Source organism: Sarcophilus harrisii, chromosome 4 (assembly GCF_902635505.1).
Source record: "Sarcophilus harrisii chromosome 4, mSarHar1.11, whole genome shotgun sequence".
Lineage (NCBI taxonomy): Eukaryota > Metazoa > Chordata > Mammalia > Dasyuromorphia > Dasyuridae > Sarcophilus > Sarcophilus harrisii.
Genome location: NC_045429.1, coordinates 61,397,833 through 61,420,500, shown reverse-complemented (window position 1 = coordinate 61,420,500; position 22,668 = coordinate 61,397,833). Strand labels below are relative to the sequence as shown.

General features: G+C 34.0%; 1 protein-coding gene across 1 annotated transcript in view; it reads right to left on the bottom strand.

Annotated features, from left to right (window-relative positions):
• KLHL20 (kelch like family member 20) overlaps window positions 1-22,668 on the bottom strand; it is a 61,438-nt gene that overhangs the window by 30,115 nt on the left and 8,655 nt on the right. The window contains exon 3 of the mRNA XM_003767447.4: window positions 13,002-13,575. Coding sequence (XP_003767495.1) covers window positions 13,002-13,575 — 574 coding nt within the window. The remainder of the gene's footprint in view (window positions 1-13,001; window positions 13,576-22,668) is intronic.

Genomic DNA, 22,668 nt, shown 5'->3' with positions numbered 1-22,668 from the left:
AAGACTATCATTATTATACTCTAAGTCTTCTCTTCTTTAGTCAAAAAAAAAAAAAAAAAAAAAAAAAAAAAAAAAAAAAAAAAAAAAAAAAAAAAAAAAAAAAAAAAAAGAAAAAGAAAAAGAAAAAGAAAAGAAAAGCCCAGTTTCTTCAAATTTTTCTCCATAGCATGGTTTTGAAGTCTCTGAGACTTAATCTGCAATACACAGGAAGAAAGGGTGATCAGAAAATTCAAATATAGCAGAAAAGGTCAAGAAGGGTGAGGGCTAAGAAAAGACCACCCCATTTATCAATTAAAAGATCACTGGCAATTTTGAGAACATTTTTAGCTGAATGATGATAATGGAAGCTAAACAACAAAAGGTTTAGAAAAAGATAAAAGGGAAGTACAAACATCAGCTGTAGAGAACTTTTTCTAAGAATCTGGTTGAGAAAGGGAAGAAAGTGTTAGCATGATACCTTGAAGGGATAGTAGGACCTGGTGGGATAGTTTTTAAAGGATGAGGAAGCCCTAGGCATGTGTGAAAGCCTTAGAAAAGAAACCAGTAAACAAGGGGATTTTGAACATTATTTTTAAAAAATTAAATTTAAGAAGATTGAGAACAAGAAGAAAATTAAAGAGACTGGAGACAGTTGCTAATGTAAACAATAGGATAACAGATGACAATAATAAGCAGAATTACTCATTTCTTATTTTGCATTAATTTTCTCTGCCAAGGAGATAATCAATTTGAGAAGGATTGAAGAGAATCCTGTGAACAGAAGGTTGGAATCCAAAGTAAGAGCAGAAAAAGTAAAAGAGCTTTGTATTCAAAATGAGTTAAGGGAACCAGGTCTGCTTTTAGTATATATAAAAACCAGCATATGTACTTACTCAACTGTTGGCTAGTTATTTTCATTTCAAAAGTAGACAATAAAGAAAAAATATTTACTCAATATTTGAAAAAAAAAAAAGTAGAGTTATAAAAAGAATTCTTTGAAAACATTTAAAAGAGGGAAACAGTGATCATTAAGAGGTAGTATACTGTAGAATGAGAATATAGAATGAGCTATATTAGATTAACAATTTCCCTTTCTGACAGTATTATTGAAGTATATAGAATATCTTTACCTGAATGAAGCATCTAAGAGAAAAAAAATCTCTCTTATTCACTTGTGAAAAAGATGGAGAGATCTATTAGAGTTAGACTGAGTTCCAGACTGAATGAGTTAACCAAAAGAGTAGTCACCACTGGATTAATGTCAACTCTAAAGGAAGTTATTAGAGGATTATGTCAAGACACATCTTGGTTCTAGCAGTCTTTAATTAATGATTTGATTGAATGCATAGATATAACATGCTAATCAAAAATTTATAGATAATAAGAAACTAGGGAGCACAGATAACATGTTAGTAGCCAGTATTAAGAAAGGCAGGATAGTATAGTGCCCAACTTAAACTGTGGTTTGTGACCCCATATGAGGGTTTCATGAAATTATGATTAGTAAATCTTTGAAGATTTACCAATAATCATAATTGTATACACCTATATACTTAGGGTCACATAAAAATTTGATGGGCAAAAAGGGGTCATAAATGGAAAAAGTTTAAGAAGCACTGTAGTGGATAGAGCTGACTTTAGAATCAGGAAGAGAAGATCGAGGTTCAAGTCTCATCTATGATACAGTAGGACCTTAGGCAAATCACAACTTGGGTGACCCATGAAATTCTCTAAAACTCTAAGATGTATAATAGCTGCTGATTTAGTATGGTTCCTGTCATGTAAGTAGTATATAAATGCGAACTATTGCTATGGTACAAGAACTTCTTCATTAATGAATGAAATCACAAACGAATGAATGAATAATTAAATATAAAAATTTTAAATCTAAAGAGGTTAGGATGATGGGCCCAATCTAAACATGAAATTTACAGACCAATTCTTTGGTTAAAAAATAAAACTATTTTCTAAGTACAGATTGGGAAGATAAATCTAGATAATAATCTATGCAAAAAACAAAAAGTCTGTGGTCTTTAGGAAACTTCTAAGCTCAAAATGAACTCTACTTCATTCTGGTAAAAATGAACTAATAGAATCATAAACTATTATAATATAGTGTTCAATACAAGGGGGGGGGGGGGTTATAGTCCTGGTTAGGCCTCATTTGGAGAAGTGCACATAGTTTAAGGTTCTATATTTTAGGAAGGACACTGATAAACTGCAGCAAGTCCAGATGATCACTGCCATATTGATGAGAGGGTGGGAAATTATGCCATTCAATGAAGAAACTGCAGATGTTTATTTACAGAATACTGAGCTGCCTTTAAGTAATTTCAAGTCTGTAACATGGAAGAAAAATTTGCCTAGTTTTGCTTGGACTTAGGTAATAGAACCTGAATATACACACTGCTGACTAGCAAGACAGAATGATGGCTTCTAGAAGCAGATTTTGACCCAATGTAAGGAATAATTTTCTAACAAAGCTGTATAATAGTGGAATGGTTTATTTCAAGAGGAAATGCATTTCCCATTATTGGTTGTCTTTAAGAAGAAATTAGATGACAAATTCATAATTCAAAAGATCATAGATTAGAGCTAGAAGAGAACTAAAGTCAAATTTTTATTTTGCTGAAGAAGATACTGAGGCTCAGAAAGGATATGCAACTTACTCAAAGTTTATGATTTCTGGAAAGAAACAGAAGTTATAAAAAGAACCAAGTGGTGTAGGCAAGTGACATAATCCTTGTCAATCAAAATTTAGGTTTGATTGTCAAGTCATTTTTTGCAGGTAATTTCAAAAGTCTTTTGATGAATAGCAGTACTACTGGGATGGATGTATAATCTTTCAGGTATTATGTAAATGTATTATTTTGAAGGAATTAATATACAATTAAATATATTTTTTTCATATGTTTGTTAAAAAAACGATTTTTTCTTGATAATCATTTTCTAGAGCAGCTATAGTTTGATGCACTTGAGTTCATTTCTGTCTTAGTCTACTGGACTCATTTAAAACTAATGGGACATATAATCAGTGATCAATAGAGGGGACTTGAGTTATGTGAACAAGATGACATTTTGTCCGATCCATCAAAACCTCTCAAATTTCCTTCAAACAGAAATTATGTGCTACCTCTCACCTTATGAAAAAGTAGGGCTCCATAGCAGATTCAAAGGCATAACTGAGGCTTACATCAGAACCTACCTCTACACTTATCCTCTCTCCCTCTTTTCAGTGCTGTAGAGACTCTGGCTCTGGGCTGTGGAAGTTTTGTCAGGCCTTGATAGTCATCTTGAATGCAGCCCTTCAGAAGTAAATGCCTCCCAGATCTACTACCTGGAATCATGAATGCTGTAAAGTTCTGAACTGAGAGTTGTTCTGCACTGCTGGTTCTGGGAAAAGCAGACTCTGACCTGCCAGGACTGAGCGAGAGAATTGGAACAAAGAGAGTGGGACAGGTCACTAAGACAGGACAGGAAGAGCCACGTGGTACTTCCATTAAACCTGAGGGGAAAGCACATAAATAAAGACTTATTTATCTATGGTAGAAATCTAGACTGGTGAACTGCAAATTGTCCAGAGTGGGAGGAGGCTAAGTGAGATGTTTGGAGATCAAGACACTAAGGAAACCATATTTTTAAAAAAAGCATTCACAAGTGAATGATAGGGAAAATAAAGGGAGAAGAAAACAAAAGTACCAAAGATTACAGGATGAAGAATTCTCAAAGACTTTGAACATAAACATAAACATAAATCAATAGGAAAAGTAATTATAATAAAAGAAAAATGAGTTCAGGCATTTATGAATACTGGAAAAAACCATAACCTGCTGTAGCTGAGTAGTCTAAAAGAGAAATGAGAATTGTTAGAGTAGAATTTATGTTTTGCACAGTAAAAATAAGCAGACTAGAAAAACTTGAATTTTCAATGGCAAGCCTCACCAAAGAAATACAAAAGAGAATAATAGATTGCAAATCCAAATACACAGAAGTAAAAGACAACTTAATAAAAGAGAAGTAAAAAACAATGAGAATATTAAAAAAAATATGCCCACTATACAAGCAAAACACAAGAACTTTGTAGATACATGGAGAAAACCTAAAGATTATAAATCTCCCAGAACATGATAGAACCAAAAATCCTTAACAACATAATGAAGGAAATAATAAAGGAGAAATACTCACAACTTCTGAACACTGAAAATAAAATTCTAATCAAAAGCATTCACATATCACTTCCAGAAAAAAAAAAAAAAAACCCAAGGCTGCAAATTCCAAATTATATAGTGGTTAAATTTAACAATTCAATTCAGAAACAACTTCTGCAAGCTATCAGGAAAAGGAGTTCAGGATACAGTCCAGGGAAACCTATCAATCTAATCATAAAGGACAAAGGACATTCAAAAATAAAGATTGAAATGCTTTTAGAAAAACCAAAAAGCCGTAATTGAAGGAATTTTTTTGTCTCTTGAACATCTCAAACAACAAAAATGTAGTAGTGAATAAACAAAAACAAAGACAGAAATATCAATAGACTTGACAACAGAGAGAATGATGAGATTTAGGTTTTGGGGTTCCCTTTAGTAGGGAACCAAATGAAAAGGTCTAGATTTAGGGAACCAAAATGAGATTAGGGTTTCTGGTTGTCAGAGAGTTAAATGATAAGGTCTAGTGGGGTTCAGGGAACCAAATGGAGAGGTTTGGCTCCCTTGCACCCCTTTGGGATTTGGTGCAAGGGAGGGTAGGGAGTTTTGGAGAACTCCCTTCTGGTGGTGCAGAGATTATCTGTAAAGGAATTTACAAACCCGAAAACCTAGATTGATAAAAGAGGTTTATTATAGGAATTAAGAACGTTAGAAATCCTGACAGAGAGGCATAAAGTCTGGTTAGGGAAATAGGTGAGGATAAAGAGAGGGTGGCACTGGAAAAGAATATTATCCAGTGGGCAGAGGCTCCTTGGCATAGCATGGCATAGCCTAGCATGGCATAGCATGGCATGTTTGGAACCTCTGCAAAAAGAGGATTTTAGATTGGTTCTTTTATAATAGGAGCTTTGGCTACAAGCTGAAGAGGGCTAGTGGGTGAAGTTCTACAAGCTGGGTTTCAACTTGGGCTGGAATTTGAAAGGAATTCAATGACTTTCAGGATTGAACCTATCCCACCTAGATAACAGAATGAAACTGTTTGTCCCTCGGGCGGGGTCCCTTACTGAGGCAGAGTTGAAGGCAATTTTTCTCTTTCAAGGAGTTTTAGAGTTTTGGGGTCCCTTCTTCAAGAACAGTAACATATTTCTTTCTAAATGTCCAAGGAGACAGAGGTAAAAACAGAAATCTGATGAAAAGGCAGAGAAGTGGCATTATGGACAGAACCTGTAGACATCTGCCTCTAAGTGAATGGTTCTTTTAAGAGACTGCATTACAACATGGGAAGGTACATGAAAGGGGAGGGAGGGGAGCAGAGGGATAGAGAAGAGTGAGGTGCTAGGGTCAAATCAAGGGCTTGTAGTAAGAAGGAGATCTCTCTGGTGTCAGAAAAAGAAGAGCCTATAGGGAAGTGAAATTGGGAGAAAAGGATGAAAAGGAGAAAGTAAAGAACTCTTACTCTGGAGGTGGAAGAAGGTTCCATTTATGAATGTGATGTGGGTGAACTCTGTAAAAAACTGTATCCCCTTTTGATCTGTAAAATTAACACTCTGAAATTGTGAACCCTTTGATTTGAAAAGAAGGGAGATTCAAGTCTTAGGCCCTCCTAAGCATATCTCCCAGATAAGTTAAGTGGTGTTATTTGACTGGGCCTTTTCTAAATCACCCCTCCTCCCTAATTGGTAGCTGGATCTTCATTAAGGAAGCCTTCAAAGTGATTTCCATTCAATTGGAGATCTGGGTCTCATACTGATAAGCATCTAGGCCTGGGTTCTTTGGATTTCTTTTCAATTTGAAACCTGAGCCTCAGAAAAGGGCAATTTTAAACTAATTTCTTTGCAGAATGTCCAAAGAAAGACTATGTCTTGTCAAGGAATCTCTCCTTGGCATAGCTGTCTGTCAGGCTTCCTGCCCACTGTGAAGAGACCCTCTTCTCAGTGAAAAACCTTTTGTTATCTTTCTGCCACTGAGGAAGTCAGTCTCCTAGTAAAGTTGACTTCTGCAGTGCCAATAAAACTTCCCTTTTGCCATTCAAACTTTTTGGGTTCATGAAGGATCTGCACCAACCAGAAGGGGATACCTACACCTTGACTCTGCATTGCCACTAACCTCATCAAATGCATACTCCTAAAGGTGAAATGAAATGCCCTTACACTGAATGAGGACTGGGAGATTTGGTGTCTTAAAAGTACCTGTTCTGTGGCTGGGGTGGGATAGAATGGAGGGTGAAGAAGGTAGACCCTCGGAGGGTAACCGGCACCTAGGAGTAGAAACATGGATCCAGGAAGATATCTAAAATGTTGACAAGAGAGGATATAGATCAGTAGAAGAGAGAAGGAGATCCTATGCCATAAGACAATGAACTCTTAAACATCTGTTTGATTGTTCTGAGCATTGTTCTGAGAGTGAGACCAGTGGGGTAAATCCTACAAGGAAGTGACAGCAAAAGCTTAAAGGGCAAAACCTAGAATGGATACTTTGGAAGATATGCTTGAATGAAGAATAGAAAGAAATCCTAATGCTGAGGTAATGAATCAGAGAATGAGAGTCTATAGAGTAAAAAGGAAGAGAAAATGGATAATGAAAAGAGATTATTGCAAATAAATATAAAAAAGCAGAAATAGTCAATACATTCTTTACAACTCATAAAGCAGTAAAAGTTGAAATTGCTTTAGAACTCAAAAACAAAAGATACAGGACTAGATAAAGACCTAATAATGAAGCCTTAAATAACAAAAAGGTCACAGAACAAATCATAGAAATAATTGATAACCTGTTATGTTAAAAAAGACAAGACAGTGATGAAATAATATACCAAAATTTATGGGATACAGCTAAAGCAGTCCTTAGGGAAAAAACCATATATTAAAAAAAAAAAAAAATAGAAAATGAGAAGATGAATATGAACATGCATTTAAAAAATTAATGAATCAACAAATAAACCTAAAATAAACACAAAAGAGGAAATACTGAAAATTTGAGGGGGAATCGACAAATCTGAAACAAAAAATTCGACAGGAATGATATTAAAAGCTTGCTTTTTGAAAAGACAATTGATAATACCTTCAAAAATGTAAAATACCCAAACTATCAGAAGACCCAATAGCGAGCTCAAATAACTTGATCTTAGGAAAGGAAATAGCTCTAGCTATAAAGGAAATTCCAAAGGAAAAATCACTGGTTCTGATGGATTCAGAGGAGAATTCTATTAAACTTTTAAAGAACAATTTGCACCCATAATTCACAATTTATTCTCAAAAACTGGGAAAGAACTATACCAAAATCCTTTTATAAGATAAAAGTAGTCCTAATACCTAAGTCAGGGAAAGATGAAACATGGAAAGAAAATTATATGCCATTATCTATGCTGAATATTGACTTAAATTTTTTAAACAAAATCCTATCAGATTATAGTGATTCATCCAAGAAATCATTCATTATAATTAAATAGGATTTATACTAGAGACAGAAAGATGGTTAAACTTTAGGAAAACAATCAGTAAAACTAATCATATTAAAAACCAAAACATCTAAACCCACACTGTGGTGTTCTTTTTTTTTTTTTTTTTTTTTTTTTTTTTTAAATAATAAGATAGTTCTCTGGGAGAAAGCAGGTTTCTTGGGGAGGTTTTCTGGAGGCAGCCTTACTGTAATAATCACCCCAAATGCAGCCAGGGATTAAAAGTACAGTCTTTTATTGCTTCTTCCAATATAGCCCGGTTAGTTTTTCTTAGAGGCCTATCTTTCTGCTTGGTTCTAAGAGCTCTTGGAACTTTGTCCTTTGCTTCTGCCTCTGCTTTCTTCAGCCTCCAGCCAGCACCAAGGTGGAAGATATAATGAATCTCTCTTCGAAGAGAGGGCTTGTGGTTCCCCCCAAAGTGCTCCTCTCCAACCTCAGTCAATGTTCAGAAGTAACTTCCTTGAAGCTCTAAGAGCTTCCTCTATGTATATGATCTCCCAAAGGTTAACTCCTCTGAGAGAATGGGATTATGGGTTTCTCCCAGAGTGCTCTCTGGCCCTAAGAGCTTCAAGGGAGATGTGAATTCAGATATCTCATACTAAATCCTGAAATATCCCAAATGTATGAAATCCAATGAGTACTTAAATACTTCTTGCTTATAAGAACTCTCTAAAGGTGTGAACACAAGCATTATTGTCTATCAGTTTTACTTAGTACCTTGTTTCAAGTTCTGGTCCATAACATCTCCTCATAGGATCAGATTAATCATACTGAACCATGCTAAATTAGATAATTATTGTCTCTATCAACTCTAATGACTTAACAGTTTGTAAAGATTCCAACACCACACAATACTCTCAACAAATGCAGAAAATGCCTTTGACAAAGCACAATACTTTTTTATGCTATAAACACTACAGAATATAGGCATAGAAAGATCTTTTCCAAAAATATTATCTATCTACAACCCAAATCAAGCAACATATGCAATGGGGATACAATAGAACCCTTTCCAATAAATCCAAGAGTAAAGCAAAGATGACTATTCTCACTATTATTTCATAGTTCTAGAAATGCAAATAAAATAGTTAAAGAATAGAGAGAATTATCCCTGTTGGCTGATGATATGATGGCTAACAAGGAAAACTCCAGGGAATAAGCAAAGATTCCAGTTGAGATGATTAAGAACCCCAGCAAAGCTGCAGGCTACAAAATAAATGCTCAAAAATGATTTCTCTAAATTAATTACAAAATAAAAGAAGCAATAATAGAGAAATCACAGTCCTGATAACTACAAAATTCATGAACTATCTTGGAATCAACTTCCAAAAGCATACAAAAGACTTGTATAGATTCAATTATAAAGTATTCCTTAAAAAATTAAAAACAAATACTTGCAAGAATATTCAATATTCATGCCTATGCCATGCCAATGTAATAAAATGATAATACTACCAAAATTAATTTGCAATCTTAATGCCACACCCATTAAATTACCAAGAGGATACTTTACATTTAGTAAATAATAACAAAATTCTTTTGGAAAAATAAAAGTTCTAGAATATCAAGATAAACAATGAAAAGAAGTAAGGAGGAAAGGAGAATAGCATTTCCAGACCTCAGATTATATTGTAACCCAGCAATCGTCAAAAACATCTAGTACTGCTTTAAAAATATTTCAATGGAATGGGACTATATAAGGGAGATTCAGAAACAATACAAATCAATAATTCAATGTTTCATAAAATGGAAAACATGTTACCTGAGAAAAAGCTCCCTATTTAATAAAAAACTACTGGAAAAATGAGAAAGCAGTCTGATAAATATTAGGCTTAGATCAACACCTTATACCACACTCTATAATACACTCTAAATGAATATATTATCTTAATATCATAAAAAAATTAAAAAGAGAAATAGATCATATTTCTTGCAACTATAGAATACATAGTATTCTTATTCAAATAAAAAAGAAATTATAAAAAAATAAAATAGATAACTTTGATTACTTGAAACTGAAAAGCTTCTCACAAACAACATTAACATATATAGGATAAGGGAAGTGATCAAATGAGGAAAAAATCCTTGCATCAAATTTCTAAACACATATATGCACACAGACACACACAAATAGCTCATCTTCATTTGATCAATGTTCAAAAAATATGAACAGTTCTAAAAAGAATTGTCAAGTATTCACAGTCACATGAAAAATCCCCCAAATCATTAATAAGAGAAACAAAAAATTAAAAAACTCTTACACTCTATGACAAAAAATGGCAACAGTTAATACTGGGGGTAAGTATGGGGTGGAATTGTAGGAAAATAGGTACATGAATACATTTTGGGAGAAGTTGTAAAATGGTATGACCATTTTGGAAAGCAATTTTGAATTATGTAAATAAAGAGACTAAAATATCCATAGCCTTTGAATTAGGGACTTTATTATTGGGTTTAAACCCCAAAGAATTTTCTGATAAGAAAAAAAAAACCACCAAACAGTACAAAATATTTAGAGCAACACTTTTTATGATTGTAGATGCTTGTTGAATGGGAAATGGCTAAACAAATTATGGCACATGAATGTAATGATATGCTATGGTGTTGTAAGAAATGCGTGATGAATATTTAGAAGCATGAAAATATTAATATGAACTGATGCAGAATGAAGTAAGCAGAACCACAATATATACAGTAACTACAACAATGTAAATGAAAAGAATAACACATCAAAAAATCAAAAGTATATGTAACAAAATTAGAAAAATCAAATGGGATTTGAATGAAGACATACGAGAATATAGCCCCAACTTTCATGGATGTAGAAGGTGCATAGGAGTTAAATCAATCAATTGTGTTGAATTCCTCCTCTTCCCCCACTTTGTCATAGGGGATGGTTCTCAGGGAGGAAAGAGTGGGGGAAGGATACATAGGATACTATGATTCTGTAAGAAACAGAAAACATCAACAGAAAACTATTTAAAAACAAAACCACAATCAACAGAAAAGGGGCTTTTGGTCTCCAAATTGGTTATCTCCTGAATTGGAGGGCAAATTTGAAAAATCTCGACCTTAAATAAAAATTAGGGTCATGCTGGATAAGTCATGCAATAAGTCAATGCTCACCAATTCAGCAAATATAAACATCATCTAGGTAATAAAAGGCTGTAACAGGCTTTGGAAACACAGAAATAAAAAATTAATAGTCCTTGCCCTTGAAAAACGAAGAGTCTATTGAGAGTAGAAAATACAACATGTATACAGTATAAATAAAATGTATATAATAAAATAATTTTGAGAAGGAGAAAGTGATGATAATAGGGGAATCAGGAAAGGCCTTGAGTAAGAAAGCAACACTTGAACAGTGAACTGAGAGAAGTTAGGGATTTTATGAAGTGAAGGTATATAGGGAGGACATTCCTGACAGCACAGCTCACTTGTACAAAGGCATACAAAGGGAAGAGTTGCAATGTCATATATGGGGCATAGCAAGCAGGCCTGCCTGATTTGATGGAGGGTATGAGAAGAGGAATAACATGAAATGTGATTGGAAAAGTACATGAAAGCCAGATGTAGAGAGCTCTAAAATCAACAGAGGTTTTTGTGCTTTATTTTAGGAGAAATGGCCAACTATGTGAGACAAATGAGTCTAAGTGAAAGAAGACATGATCAATTCTCTGTTCTAGTAGTAGTGTAGTTCTGTAGAGGAAAGTCGAGAGGGATGTAGCTTGAGCAGAGAAACCAATCAAAAAGTTACTAAAACAGTCTATGTCAGGTGGTGAGGGCCTGAGCTAGGGCAGAGGAAAAAGGGAGGAACCCAAAAGATTTTATGGAGGTTTCATGAATAAAACTTGGCAGTACATGGGAACTAAGGACGATTCAAGGATGATTTATAAGTATATAAATCTTGGTGCCTAGAAGGAGGTTGATGTCATGAACAGAAAGAGAAAAGTTAGACCTGGGAAGAGTTTGAGGGGAAAAATAATAGATTCTCTTTTGGAGATCAGTTTTAGATGTCTACTAGGTAACAACTTTTAATTGATGGTCCCTTCTAATTCTTGATTGATATTATGTGATCAAGATGGTTACTACTTCTTATCTAGAAGACACTAATTGATCATGAAAAATATTGTTACATAAGTTATAATCTTAGAAACTATAACTTCACAAGATACAATTTATAACTATTTGTTAAACAAAGATGGATTGTTAGGATTGTTCTGTTTTTCCAGCAATGACCTAGGAAGACAATGTTTTGTCTTTAAAAACTGTACTGGTAACCTAGGCAGAAATATCTCCAGAGAGAAGAAAAATAAAACACTAGCCTACATTAATTTGCTATGAATATTCTTTTGGAATATCCAATTTCCTTCCTTTCTCTGGTTCTTTCTTTGTTCACTATGTTTACTGTCTTTTGCCTTTTTTTCCCCCCTTTTTTTAGTAATTAGCAGAATGATGCTTGGTACAAAAGCACTTATGCTTACTGATTGACTACATAACTTTGTAATTTATTAATCAGTCTCCTTAGGAAAGTTACCACAGAGGAAGTATCTGAGGGATAGTGTCACAGAAGAGAAAAAGCACTGTATCTGGGTAAGTAAACTCTGAGTCTGTTTCCTCCTCTGTATACTGAGTGTATCAGTCTATGAAAATAATCACTATCAGTTCTCTGGTCAGGTAACCTTGCTTTGTTAATAATTATACTGACTAGCTGATAAGACAATTTCCTGTGGAACTGGACATGAGTATTCCTCCACTGCCTGATCACATATGGGTGAACTAATAAAGTTTCAGAACCTGCTAAGTTGAATACTAGATCCTAGACAAGGGTATTACCTCCACAAAAGTGCCTTCATTGAAATGAACAGTCTTGAAAAATTAAAGTACTTCTGCTCTGTCTAGGGATATATGATGTTACATATTAACAAACATGAGACCTAAAATAAAGATTCCCCCCACCCGATTTATGATTTCATTGGTACTGTGAATTTTTAGGAAGAAAATTTTCTTTACTAAGGAAAACTGGCAGCTGCGCTACAATTTATTTATTATAAAAATTTAGTTTTAGTAAGTTGTTTGGAGCTCTAAGTCTTGTGATTAGCTAGGGTCACAGAGCTACTATGTGGTAAAAAGCAAGTAGTTTTCCTGACTAAAAGATAAGATCTCTACTACATTATGCCGCCTCTCAAAATCTAAACTATTCATATAATTTATTGAATCCCACTTGCTAAATTATCAGAAACAAGATCTTTGCAAATATATGAATAGTTTTCTCCAAATAACACTGGTAAGCCTATAAAGACTAAAGGGTAGCAGTAGAAATAATAATTGACATTGTGAATAGGCCATTGATGGCCCTTGATAGTTTGTAAACATAATCCCACATGATAGATACTTCTAGCTTTTATGAAATAACTTACCTCTTGAAAGTTATGTTGGGTGAACTTGTCTGCAATCCTCAAAAGCTCACGGCATGAATGAGTGTCTGCAAAAGCTCTAATGCCTAGGCAGTTGGATGGGTCTAGCTGTCTCTTTAAGAATTCACAGCAGGCTTCCTGGATTTCTGCCAGCTGAAGGAGGCAAGCAGCTGGTAGAAGGGTCTGAACATTGCCCTCTTCCACTGTGATCTGGGAGGTGTATGCAAAGTCAATCAGCAGCTCCATGGCCCTTTCATCAATATCTCTGATCACTACCTCAGTCTGACGGCTTTCTGCTAGTTCTCCTGTAAACATGGCTCGAAAATAGGGACTACAGGCTGACAAAATGACTCGATGGGCATAAATCTTCTTAGCACCCACAACTAGGACCACATCACACAGTTCTCGGTGCTTCCGTAAAAGGTTGATTACTTCTAAGGTTTGCCGAGGATGCTTGTCGGAGATATAGGGCATGCGAGCAGGCTGGGGAACCCCTTCTGGAAGCTTGTTGGGGTCTCCAAGGGTACAGCGGCTTGTTACATCCATTCCAGTCTCTCCTGGTCGAGTGCTGGTACACCTAAAGGAATAAGGTGGGAAAAGACATAAGAATAAATATATTACTGATTCATCTATTGCCTGATAACTCTGAAGTAGTGTTGTGCTGGAACAAAAAGGACTGGTCAGAAATATATTCAGAGAAGCATCTTTTCTGAGAATTCTCACGTCTAAAAATATTCTGAGAAACCTGGGGAACCCTGCTTAGTATTCACAACTATTAGTTTTGAACAGAGCAAAAATTTTTGCTATCCAATGCCTTAAAATAAGAAATAAGATATTGTAGTAACAATTTTATCAAAATATTTTGATTGACGAGACAGGCCAAACCATTAAGTTCCAGGGTTTGGGATAGGAGGAAGATATATCACACCAATTGCAGTCTATTCATATCACTTTGTAAAAGAAATGTGGTAAATGATTATTTTTCTCTATAGACTGCTGGCCTATGGACTTTATGATCTACCTCATCTAAAACACTAATATTCAATGTTTTTCTAAAAACTTAATAGATTATTCAGATATTTGAAATTTCTCTAGGGCATAGTTTAAGATCTGCAGAATATACCTAATAAAATATGACCAGATTAGAAAGAAAAACTATTCAAGTGAGATATGGCATAATAAAAAGAAAACATTTCTTCAATATAAAAATGAGGTGCAAAAATATCTGAAGAATAAACATTGATTCCTGTGTAACAAAATCAAGAGATTAACTTACAAATCAAAATGTTAATTTACTAGTTTATAATAGGAAAAATGTCCGGCAAGAAAATAGAAGGGGTATATCCTAAAAAAGCTTGGGCAACCAGTAAGGCTAAAAGATGAAGCTTTTGTTTAGTCTTAAAGATATTTCTCTATAGAACATGTACTTATCCTCAATGATATTACCTTGAGATAACTGATAAAAATTCTTTGATGGGGTAAAGAGGAGGGTAGTAGTAAATTCCCTCAGATTATAAAATAATCTGAAAGTTGCTTAGCAGGAATAGAATTAGAATGAAGGTAGATGAATGCTTTTAAGGAGTTGTGTTCAACAGCTATCACAGACTGATAAAATACTCTTAATTGCTTTAGGATTTATATGGCTTTCTAGAACTGAAGTATCTTCATATGACACATTTTAACTTCAGAATCACAAGATTGTAGATACAGTGCTAAAAGGACCTCAGAGTCCATCTAGTCCAAGCCTCATTTTATAGATGAGGAAACTGAGGCCCAGGAAGGTTAAATTATTTATCCAAGGCCACACAGGTAGGTCTTCTGATACCAGAACTACTGTATCACCATAGTTATTCTTTTTCTAGACTATCTAAAAACGCCCAAAAGAAAGACTGTAAGCTCAGATAAGATATTTTTAAAGCCTGATGCCCTCTCTGATGCTTTCTAATGCCAAGGACTCAGTCATAGTGCTTAAAGAATGCTTAAATTGAAAAAAAAAATTATTTTTCTATGGCAGAATATTTTTATCAAAAAGCTTGAGAGGCATAAGAATATCTATTCCTTCTGACTAACATTGATGATTACTGAAAAACATTTGACTCAGTAGAACAAAAGCAGTTTTTAAAGCTTTCCTCAAACTATGTCTCAGAGACATGTTCAAATAAGAAAGGATTCCTATATCTAAATGTGTTTTGCATATGGTATTACATTCATTGCATCAAGTCCCTGAACACTGCAAAACAGTTAGGGAAATCCATAAAAATTAGTAAAGATTAAATTAATCACCCACATGGTAGGAAAAAAAGTGGATTTTGACATATAGTTGGACAAGCAGTCCATTGAGTCAGTCAGTAGCTATACAGAACATTTATATTTTATAAACAGACAATAAGTTGGGCATGGAATAATTGGATAGCATTTAGTAAACTAGTTGGTGTTTTGAATTTGTGATGTAAAATAAAAGCCCATGCTTTCCCAATGACGATATGTGACTTCAAGTCATGGGAAGACCATAATCTAAGAAGAATTAAAATTACAAATGGTCCACAGGAAAACAGAAAGATGCATAATGGCTTTCAGGAAGCATTCACCAATAATGTGTGTGTACAAGAAGTAGCATAAAGGTCATTATTAAGGCCATAGAAGGCAGTATGGTGCCACAAAGTGAACTTTGAATTTACAAGTAAGAGGATCTGATTCAAATTTCAGTTGTGTGGTAAAGCAGTTACTAAGTGTATGACCTAAGGTAACTTTTTGCCTTTGTGTTTTTCCAATGTGAAATGAGGAGATGACCTTTCCTGGACAACACTTAAGGTCCTGTTAGCTCAAAATTTATGACTTGTGATTTTATGTATGGCTGGGAGGAGAAATGGGTTAATCCTGAAGAAAAAGTAACTGAAGGGCAGTCCAAGTGCTACACTGGCACTTTGAGATAATAAAAGACAACAATAATGATAATAATTGAAAATTATATAGTACTTCCAGTTCACAAAGTTGCATATTCTTGAAATGTAAAATGAGACATTTTTGAACAGGGCCAATATAAGAATCTTTGGCTTAAGTATGTTTATTTTATATGAGGGTTTTATTTTTACTGTTTATGGGAGAGGATATAATAAATGCATGTACTAGATAAAATCTAAAACAAAAAAGTCTTAGAAGTGATCTATGAAACAGGTAGGAAAAGGAATAATGCATGGTGGAGGATTGGACTTAGAATTAGCAATTCTAATTTGAACATGTTACTTAAACTATGTGACCAAGGTTAAGTTATGTAAGCTCTTTGAGACTCAATTTCATGATCTGCAAAATGGGGATTTTTTTTTATTTCACCTGTTTCAAAAGGATATCATAAGGCTCAAATGATCTTATATCCACCATCACTAATGTATTATCTTTATTTTATAAATAAAAAAACTGATTCTTAGAGAGGTTGACTAACCTGTCATGGTTACAAGATAATTAAGAATTTGAACCAATATTTGAACCCAGGGGTATCTTGGCTCCAAGTCCAGCAGAATTATGTACAGCAACAGATATATTATTGGTCAATTTAAATAGATCAATAAAAAACTAGGGCACATAGTGGAGGTGTAATTTCTACCTTAAAGTGATTTTAATGTTACAAATGTCCACACTGGATCTTTTTTAATCATTTTGAACACATATACTTTTATATTTAAAGCTAAACAGTGGAGTTTACTACATAGCATTCTAGTGACCTGGCAAGAATAATATTTGCTAATACCCAGAAATGGCACTAAATCTTTTACATTTGTAAATTAGATGTAAATTAAAATTTAACTTGGAATGTGTTGAAATTGTTTTTCTTTACTTTTAAGTTGTAAAGGAAGCGTAACTGCAGCCCTGATAGCAATGTGATTAAAAAATCATTTGCTTATTTTATGTGGGTGAGCAAAATTATCCTTTAACACTTTTGTTATTTTTTAGCCATTACATTTCTGGGTATAATTTATTAAGCTACTGCATATAAATTGGAACCAGGACATCAGTTTAGCACTTGACCCTGAAGATGGGGTGGTGTGGGGGAACAAAAGATAACAACAGATTCTTATCTATTAAAAGAAAACCAGGATACAAGAGTAAGTAACCTAATTTCTAATTGGAAGAAAGATTATGAACTTCTTAAATTGGGAGGGGAAGAGTGAGCAGATGAAATTCCCTGAAATCAGAAAATGAGGTGTCCCACTCTTCCCAAGTGTCTGTATTCAATCAGCCATTGATTGACCAATATGCAGCCAGTTTTTAGATAAGACATATAAGTTGCTTGAGATGGTTAAGTGTGAAAAAATCTTTGGATCTGACTGATTCTGGTTAGCATACCTAGGTAGATGCTTAGTTAAGGATCTTTAACCAACATGTAGAAGTGGTCTAGCTTTCTAACTACACATAGGGCTAGGTTCAAATAATGCAATAAAGATTTCTCCCAGTTCACATAAAGGAATAGTTTATTCCCAAGACAGAAATTGGCCTAGACCCATAATTGAATAGAAAGGGAGCCGAGTTAGATCCAGAACTTAGTCACTAGATGGAGTTAGAGTGGTTCATTTAATTCCCACATCCCTCCTCAGGTTATCATCCCACATAGTTCTCTCATTTTCCACAGCCAATCTAATAGAAAAATTTACTTCCGCTTGCCTTTGTTTGCATCCTTGATGTTTAGTACAGTTTACTTACTTTACTTAGCAAAGAGCAGATGCTTGAAATTATGACATGATATTTCCTGTCAATGTGTTATAGGCTGAATTCATGAAGTACATGGAGGAACTTTTGATTTTACTTTTGGCACTTAATTGTTTTTATAGGTTTTGTCCAGGGGTAAACTATTTCTAATTACATTTAACAACTTCAATGATATGTACTTGTTATCAACTTTTATTATTAACTCCAAAAGTGTTTCTTAGATTGTTTTTTCCCCCTTGGCTGCCTTAAAGATCTTGTGATCATTATACATTTTTTTTTTTTGTTTGCTTGTTACAGTGAAACAGAGCACCTCTCAGTCCTCTAAGCAATTTTTCTAAGACTAAAAGTTGCAGAAAAAGTACTGTTCTCCTTGGTGATTAAGAAAATCTAGAATTTCTGATATACTTTTATTTTCTGGATTCTGTTTTACATGTTTTTTGGTTGTTGTTGTTACCTTTAATTGAGCAAGGATGTGTCAAAATTTTCAACTGCACATATTAAAGTAATTCTCTAAAGTCTTCAATTGTTCTCTAAAGTTGATTCTGCCATGCTGGTGTCTGACATCTGTAATCATGATATTCCTTGATAGCTCCACAAATACTGCTATGTGCAGTCTCAAAATGTTTTCTTACTATCAAATATAGCATATTTCAATGAATGAATGTATTCATTCACATTTGTTCTAGAAAATGCCAATCAGTTTCTCAATCACAACCAGAAACCAAGGTGTACTCATTTATTAGGGAATATCTAAACAAATTGTCGTGTATGAATGTAATAGAATGTCACTGGACTATAAGAAATGATGACACAGTTTTAGAGGAAGCTAGGAAAGACTTTTATGAATTAGTGCAGAGTGTCAAGTTAACAGAACTAAGGAAACAGCTTATCCAAGAGAAAAATAACATGTTAAAGATAAACTATTTTGTAAGATTTGAGGAACTCCAATGACATTAATAATAAAACTCAATAGTATGGCATAGCAGTCAAAAAGAGCAAAAATAATCTTAGGCTATCTTGAGAAGAATAGCTTTTGGGAATGAGATGAAAATTTTGCTATATTATGCCCTGGTGAGAAATAACTAGAGTATTATGTTCAGTTTTGAGAGTTACATTTTAGGAATCAGTTATGTTGGAAAACATTGAGAAAAAGGCAACCATGACAGTGACAACTTTTGCATTTATGCAATATCTGGATTATTTGAAGGAACTGAGAATATAGAAGAGAAAACTTACAGAGAATATAATATCTATGTTCAAGTATGTGAAACCTTAACATGTGGAAAGGGAATCACACTTGTTTTGCTTAATAGGCAAGTCTAACAATCAAATGAGTTAATGAAAATTACCTTGTAAACCCTGAAGTACTATATAAATACTAGGATGATTATTATCATTTGTTTGCTTTTTAACGCAGCATGGAGAATGCTGGACTTGTCAATAAACTGCTATTGGCCTTATTATCATAAACAATTTATTCAACTTTTCTGGGAATCAGTTTCTCCATGAAAACTGATGGTCAGGGTGATATTATAAGCAAATTAGGAGAACAAGGGATAGTCTATCTGTCAGAAATGTGCAGAAGGAAGGAATTTATGGCCAAAGAACTAGAATACATTACAAAATGCAAAATGGGTAATTTTGATTATACTAAGTTAAAAAGGTTTTGTACAAACAAAACCATTGCAGCCAAGATTAGAAGGGAAGCAGAAAACTGAGAAAATTTTACATCCAGTCTTTCTATATCACTTCACAACTCTTAGACTGACTAAGATGACAGGAAAAGGTAATGGTAAAATATTGGAGGGAAATGTGGGGAAACTAGGATATTTACACATTGTTGGTAAAGTTGTGAACTGATCTAACCATTCTGGATAGCAATTTGGAACTATGCCCAAAGGGCTACTCTTTGATCCAGCAGTTTCTCTCCTGGGCCTATACCCCAAAGAGATCATAAAACAGGGAAAAGGACCCACATGTGCAAAAATATTTGTAACAGCCCTTTTTATAGTGGCAGGGAACTGGAAACTGCATGCTCATCAGCTGGGGAATGGTTTAATAAGTTATGATATATGAATGTCATAGAATATTAATGTTCTATAAGAAATGATCAGCAGAATGATTTCAGAGAAGCCTACAGAGACTTACAGGCTATGTGAAGTGAGTAGAACCAGAAGAACATTGTATACAACAAGAACAAGATTATGTGATGATCAATTGTGATGGACTTGACTCTTTTCAACAATGAAGTGATTCAGGGCAATTCTAATAGACTTTTCATGAAGAGAGCCATCTGTATCCAGAGAGGCCCATGGGGACTGAATGTCCCCATATCTATCTCTCTCTCTATCTATTTACCGATACACAGATACATATACTTTTTTCACATTTTTTGTTGCTGTATGTTTGCTTTTTTTTTTCTTTCTCTTTTTCCCTCTTTTGATCTGATTTTTCTTGTACAGCACATTAAATGTGGAAATATGTTTAGAAAAAACAAAACAAAACCCTGATGGTCAAATGGAGATAATAATACCTGTTCTGTCTTTCTCATTTAGCACTTTTATGAGAAAAGCACTTTATAGATACTAAAGCACTATGTAAATATGAACTAGTATTATTACTGGCAGTTAAATGGTGTGATAGCTGGGCCTATGGTCAGAAAGACCTGAGTTCAAATCTGACCTCAGCTACTTACTCATTGTGACCCTGGTAAAGTCACTTAATCTGTTTCAATTTCTTCATCCATAACTTTATATAAAATGGAGTTAATAACAGCATCTAACTTCCAGGGTGAGATATAAAGTGAGGATAAAATGAGATACTGATTAAATGATTTACAAACCTTAAACCTATAAAAACACCAATATTTTTTACTATTATTATTATTAATTGGTCCCAGAGGGGATAGGATAAGGACCAATGAATAGACATTGCAAAAAAAAAAAAGCATATTTATACAATATTAGATAAAACTTCCTAACTACTGTATCATCCAAAAGGGAAAAGGACTATTTGAAGAGGTACTGGTTGAAGGTCTTCAAGCACCCCTACATGATCACTTGTCAGAAATGATGTAATGTATTGTCTACTTCAGATTTGGATGAATCAGATGAGCCTCTGATTTCTCTTCCAATTCTGAGATTCTTTTGTCAGCCTTCTTCAATCAATTCTGTCTTCAGTCCATCCTGCACTTTGCAATCACAATAATCTCCCTAAAAATTTAGATTCTATCATTTTCCTGGTTCAGTTTTATATTCTACAGTGTTAAGGAAGTCCTAGGAAGTCCTAGGAAGGAAGAAGTCCTTCCTAATAAGGAAGTATCGATTGGGTAGAGTACATTTTCTATCTGAAATTGGTAAAAATTGGCAAATTAATTTAAATTAGTTAAAAAGGAATTAAAGTAAAAATTTACCAGCAAAATAAAAGCAGAGTTTTTGTAAAATACAAGAAAACATTTGGTTTGTGAAATTTAAGGAAAACATCTGTTTTGGGAAACTTTTACTATAATAAAATACAAACTCATAACTCAATGCCTCAAACATAGATACTTAGTGTGTGTTAAATTTCTGATCCCAAAGTTTCAGATTTTGTGATAAACTGAAGTTTACTAATTCATTATAAAATACAGACCAATAGTGTAAGTAAAATTGTAAATGTGATAATTAATGAAAAACACTTTTTAATCATTTAAAATAATCCAACTTTCCAACAACATCTCATTATCTGGAGTAGATTTTAGACTTGGCTAAACAGGATAGTATTATAAAATTAACAATGAACTTGGGATGCAAGAGACATGTACATTAGTCTTCACTCCAAGTAGTTTGTGACTTAGGGCAAATTATTTATCTTCCTGGATCCCTGTTTCCTCATCCTGAAAATGAGGGGACTGGACTAGATAATCTCTAAGGTATATTCTAGCTCTAACATTTTGTGATTTTATTAAAATCCCGTGTGCTTGCATCTTTGTAACTCATGTGCAGTAGCAGGGAGCTATTTTCCTTGCTCTGATTCTTGATTCCTTTATATTTTTTTTTTGTACTTTCTGAAACATATGTGTAATTAATCTTTGGCAAACTAGGCAACTCAAAAGTATTAACCATACAAATGTCAAGGGTTTGACAACAGTATTATAATGTACAACATTTGTACACAACTTTGGAGACTTAAAATATTGATTTCATTAATAATCTCATTTTCAATTTTGAGATGGCAACCATGTACATTCCCAACTATGTGCAGTAGTTAAAAAAAAAAAAAGAGAGGCCTGATACTTGTAAAAAGGAAAAAATTTTTCACAAAAGTGTTTGTGAATCCACTCCAGAAAGTGCTACAGTAATCTCTCAAGTGAGGATAAGGGAACTGAAAAAATGGAAAAAAATATCTGCCTCCCCTGGTTGGCCAAGCTACTGGGCCAGGCCAAGTCAAGTGATCCCTGGGAGAATTTTGAGTTTGGAGGGGCCTCAGACTCATAAAAGAGCTGGTAAGGAGATTGGAGATGGCAGATTTCCCCTTTCCCTTTTTTAACCTTGGGGTTTTTCTGACATTGCTACTCCTCCCTCCTGCATTTTATGAGCTAAATCATAGTTACTGTTTTAGGAAAATTGCATATTATCAGTATTAATATTTGTTATAAAGAACTATGTACAGAAAAGTATATTTTCAGCAACCTCTAGCAAAAGATTATAAAATTCTTCCTTCTACATCACTGAGATTAGGGGTATGGTGCCCTTAAAATCTGTGTACATTTTTTGCCATATTTGTTTTATTTTTTAATTTTTTATTATAGTTTTTTATTTACAAGATATATGCATGGGTAATTTTTCAGCACTGACCCCCTTGCAAAACCTTCTGTTCCATCTATGTACATTTTTTTGACCTTCCCTTCATACCACAGAAAAAAATCTAAATTTTTTCTTTTTCTTTTATGAGGTATTTACAGTACCTTATTTTAAAATTTGGGTTAAGG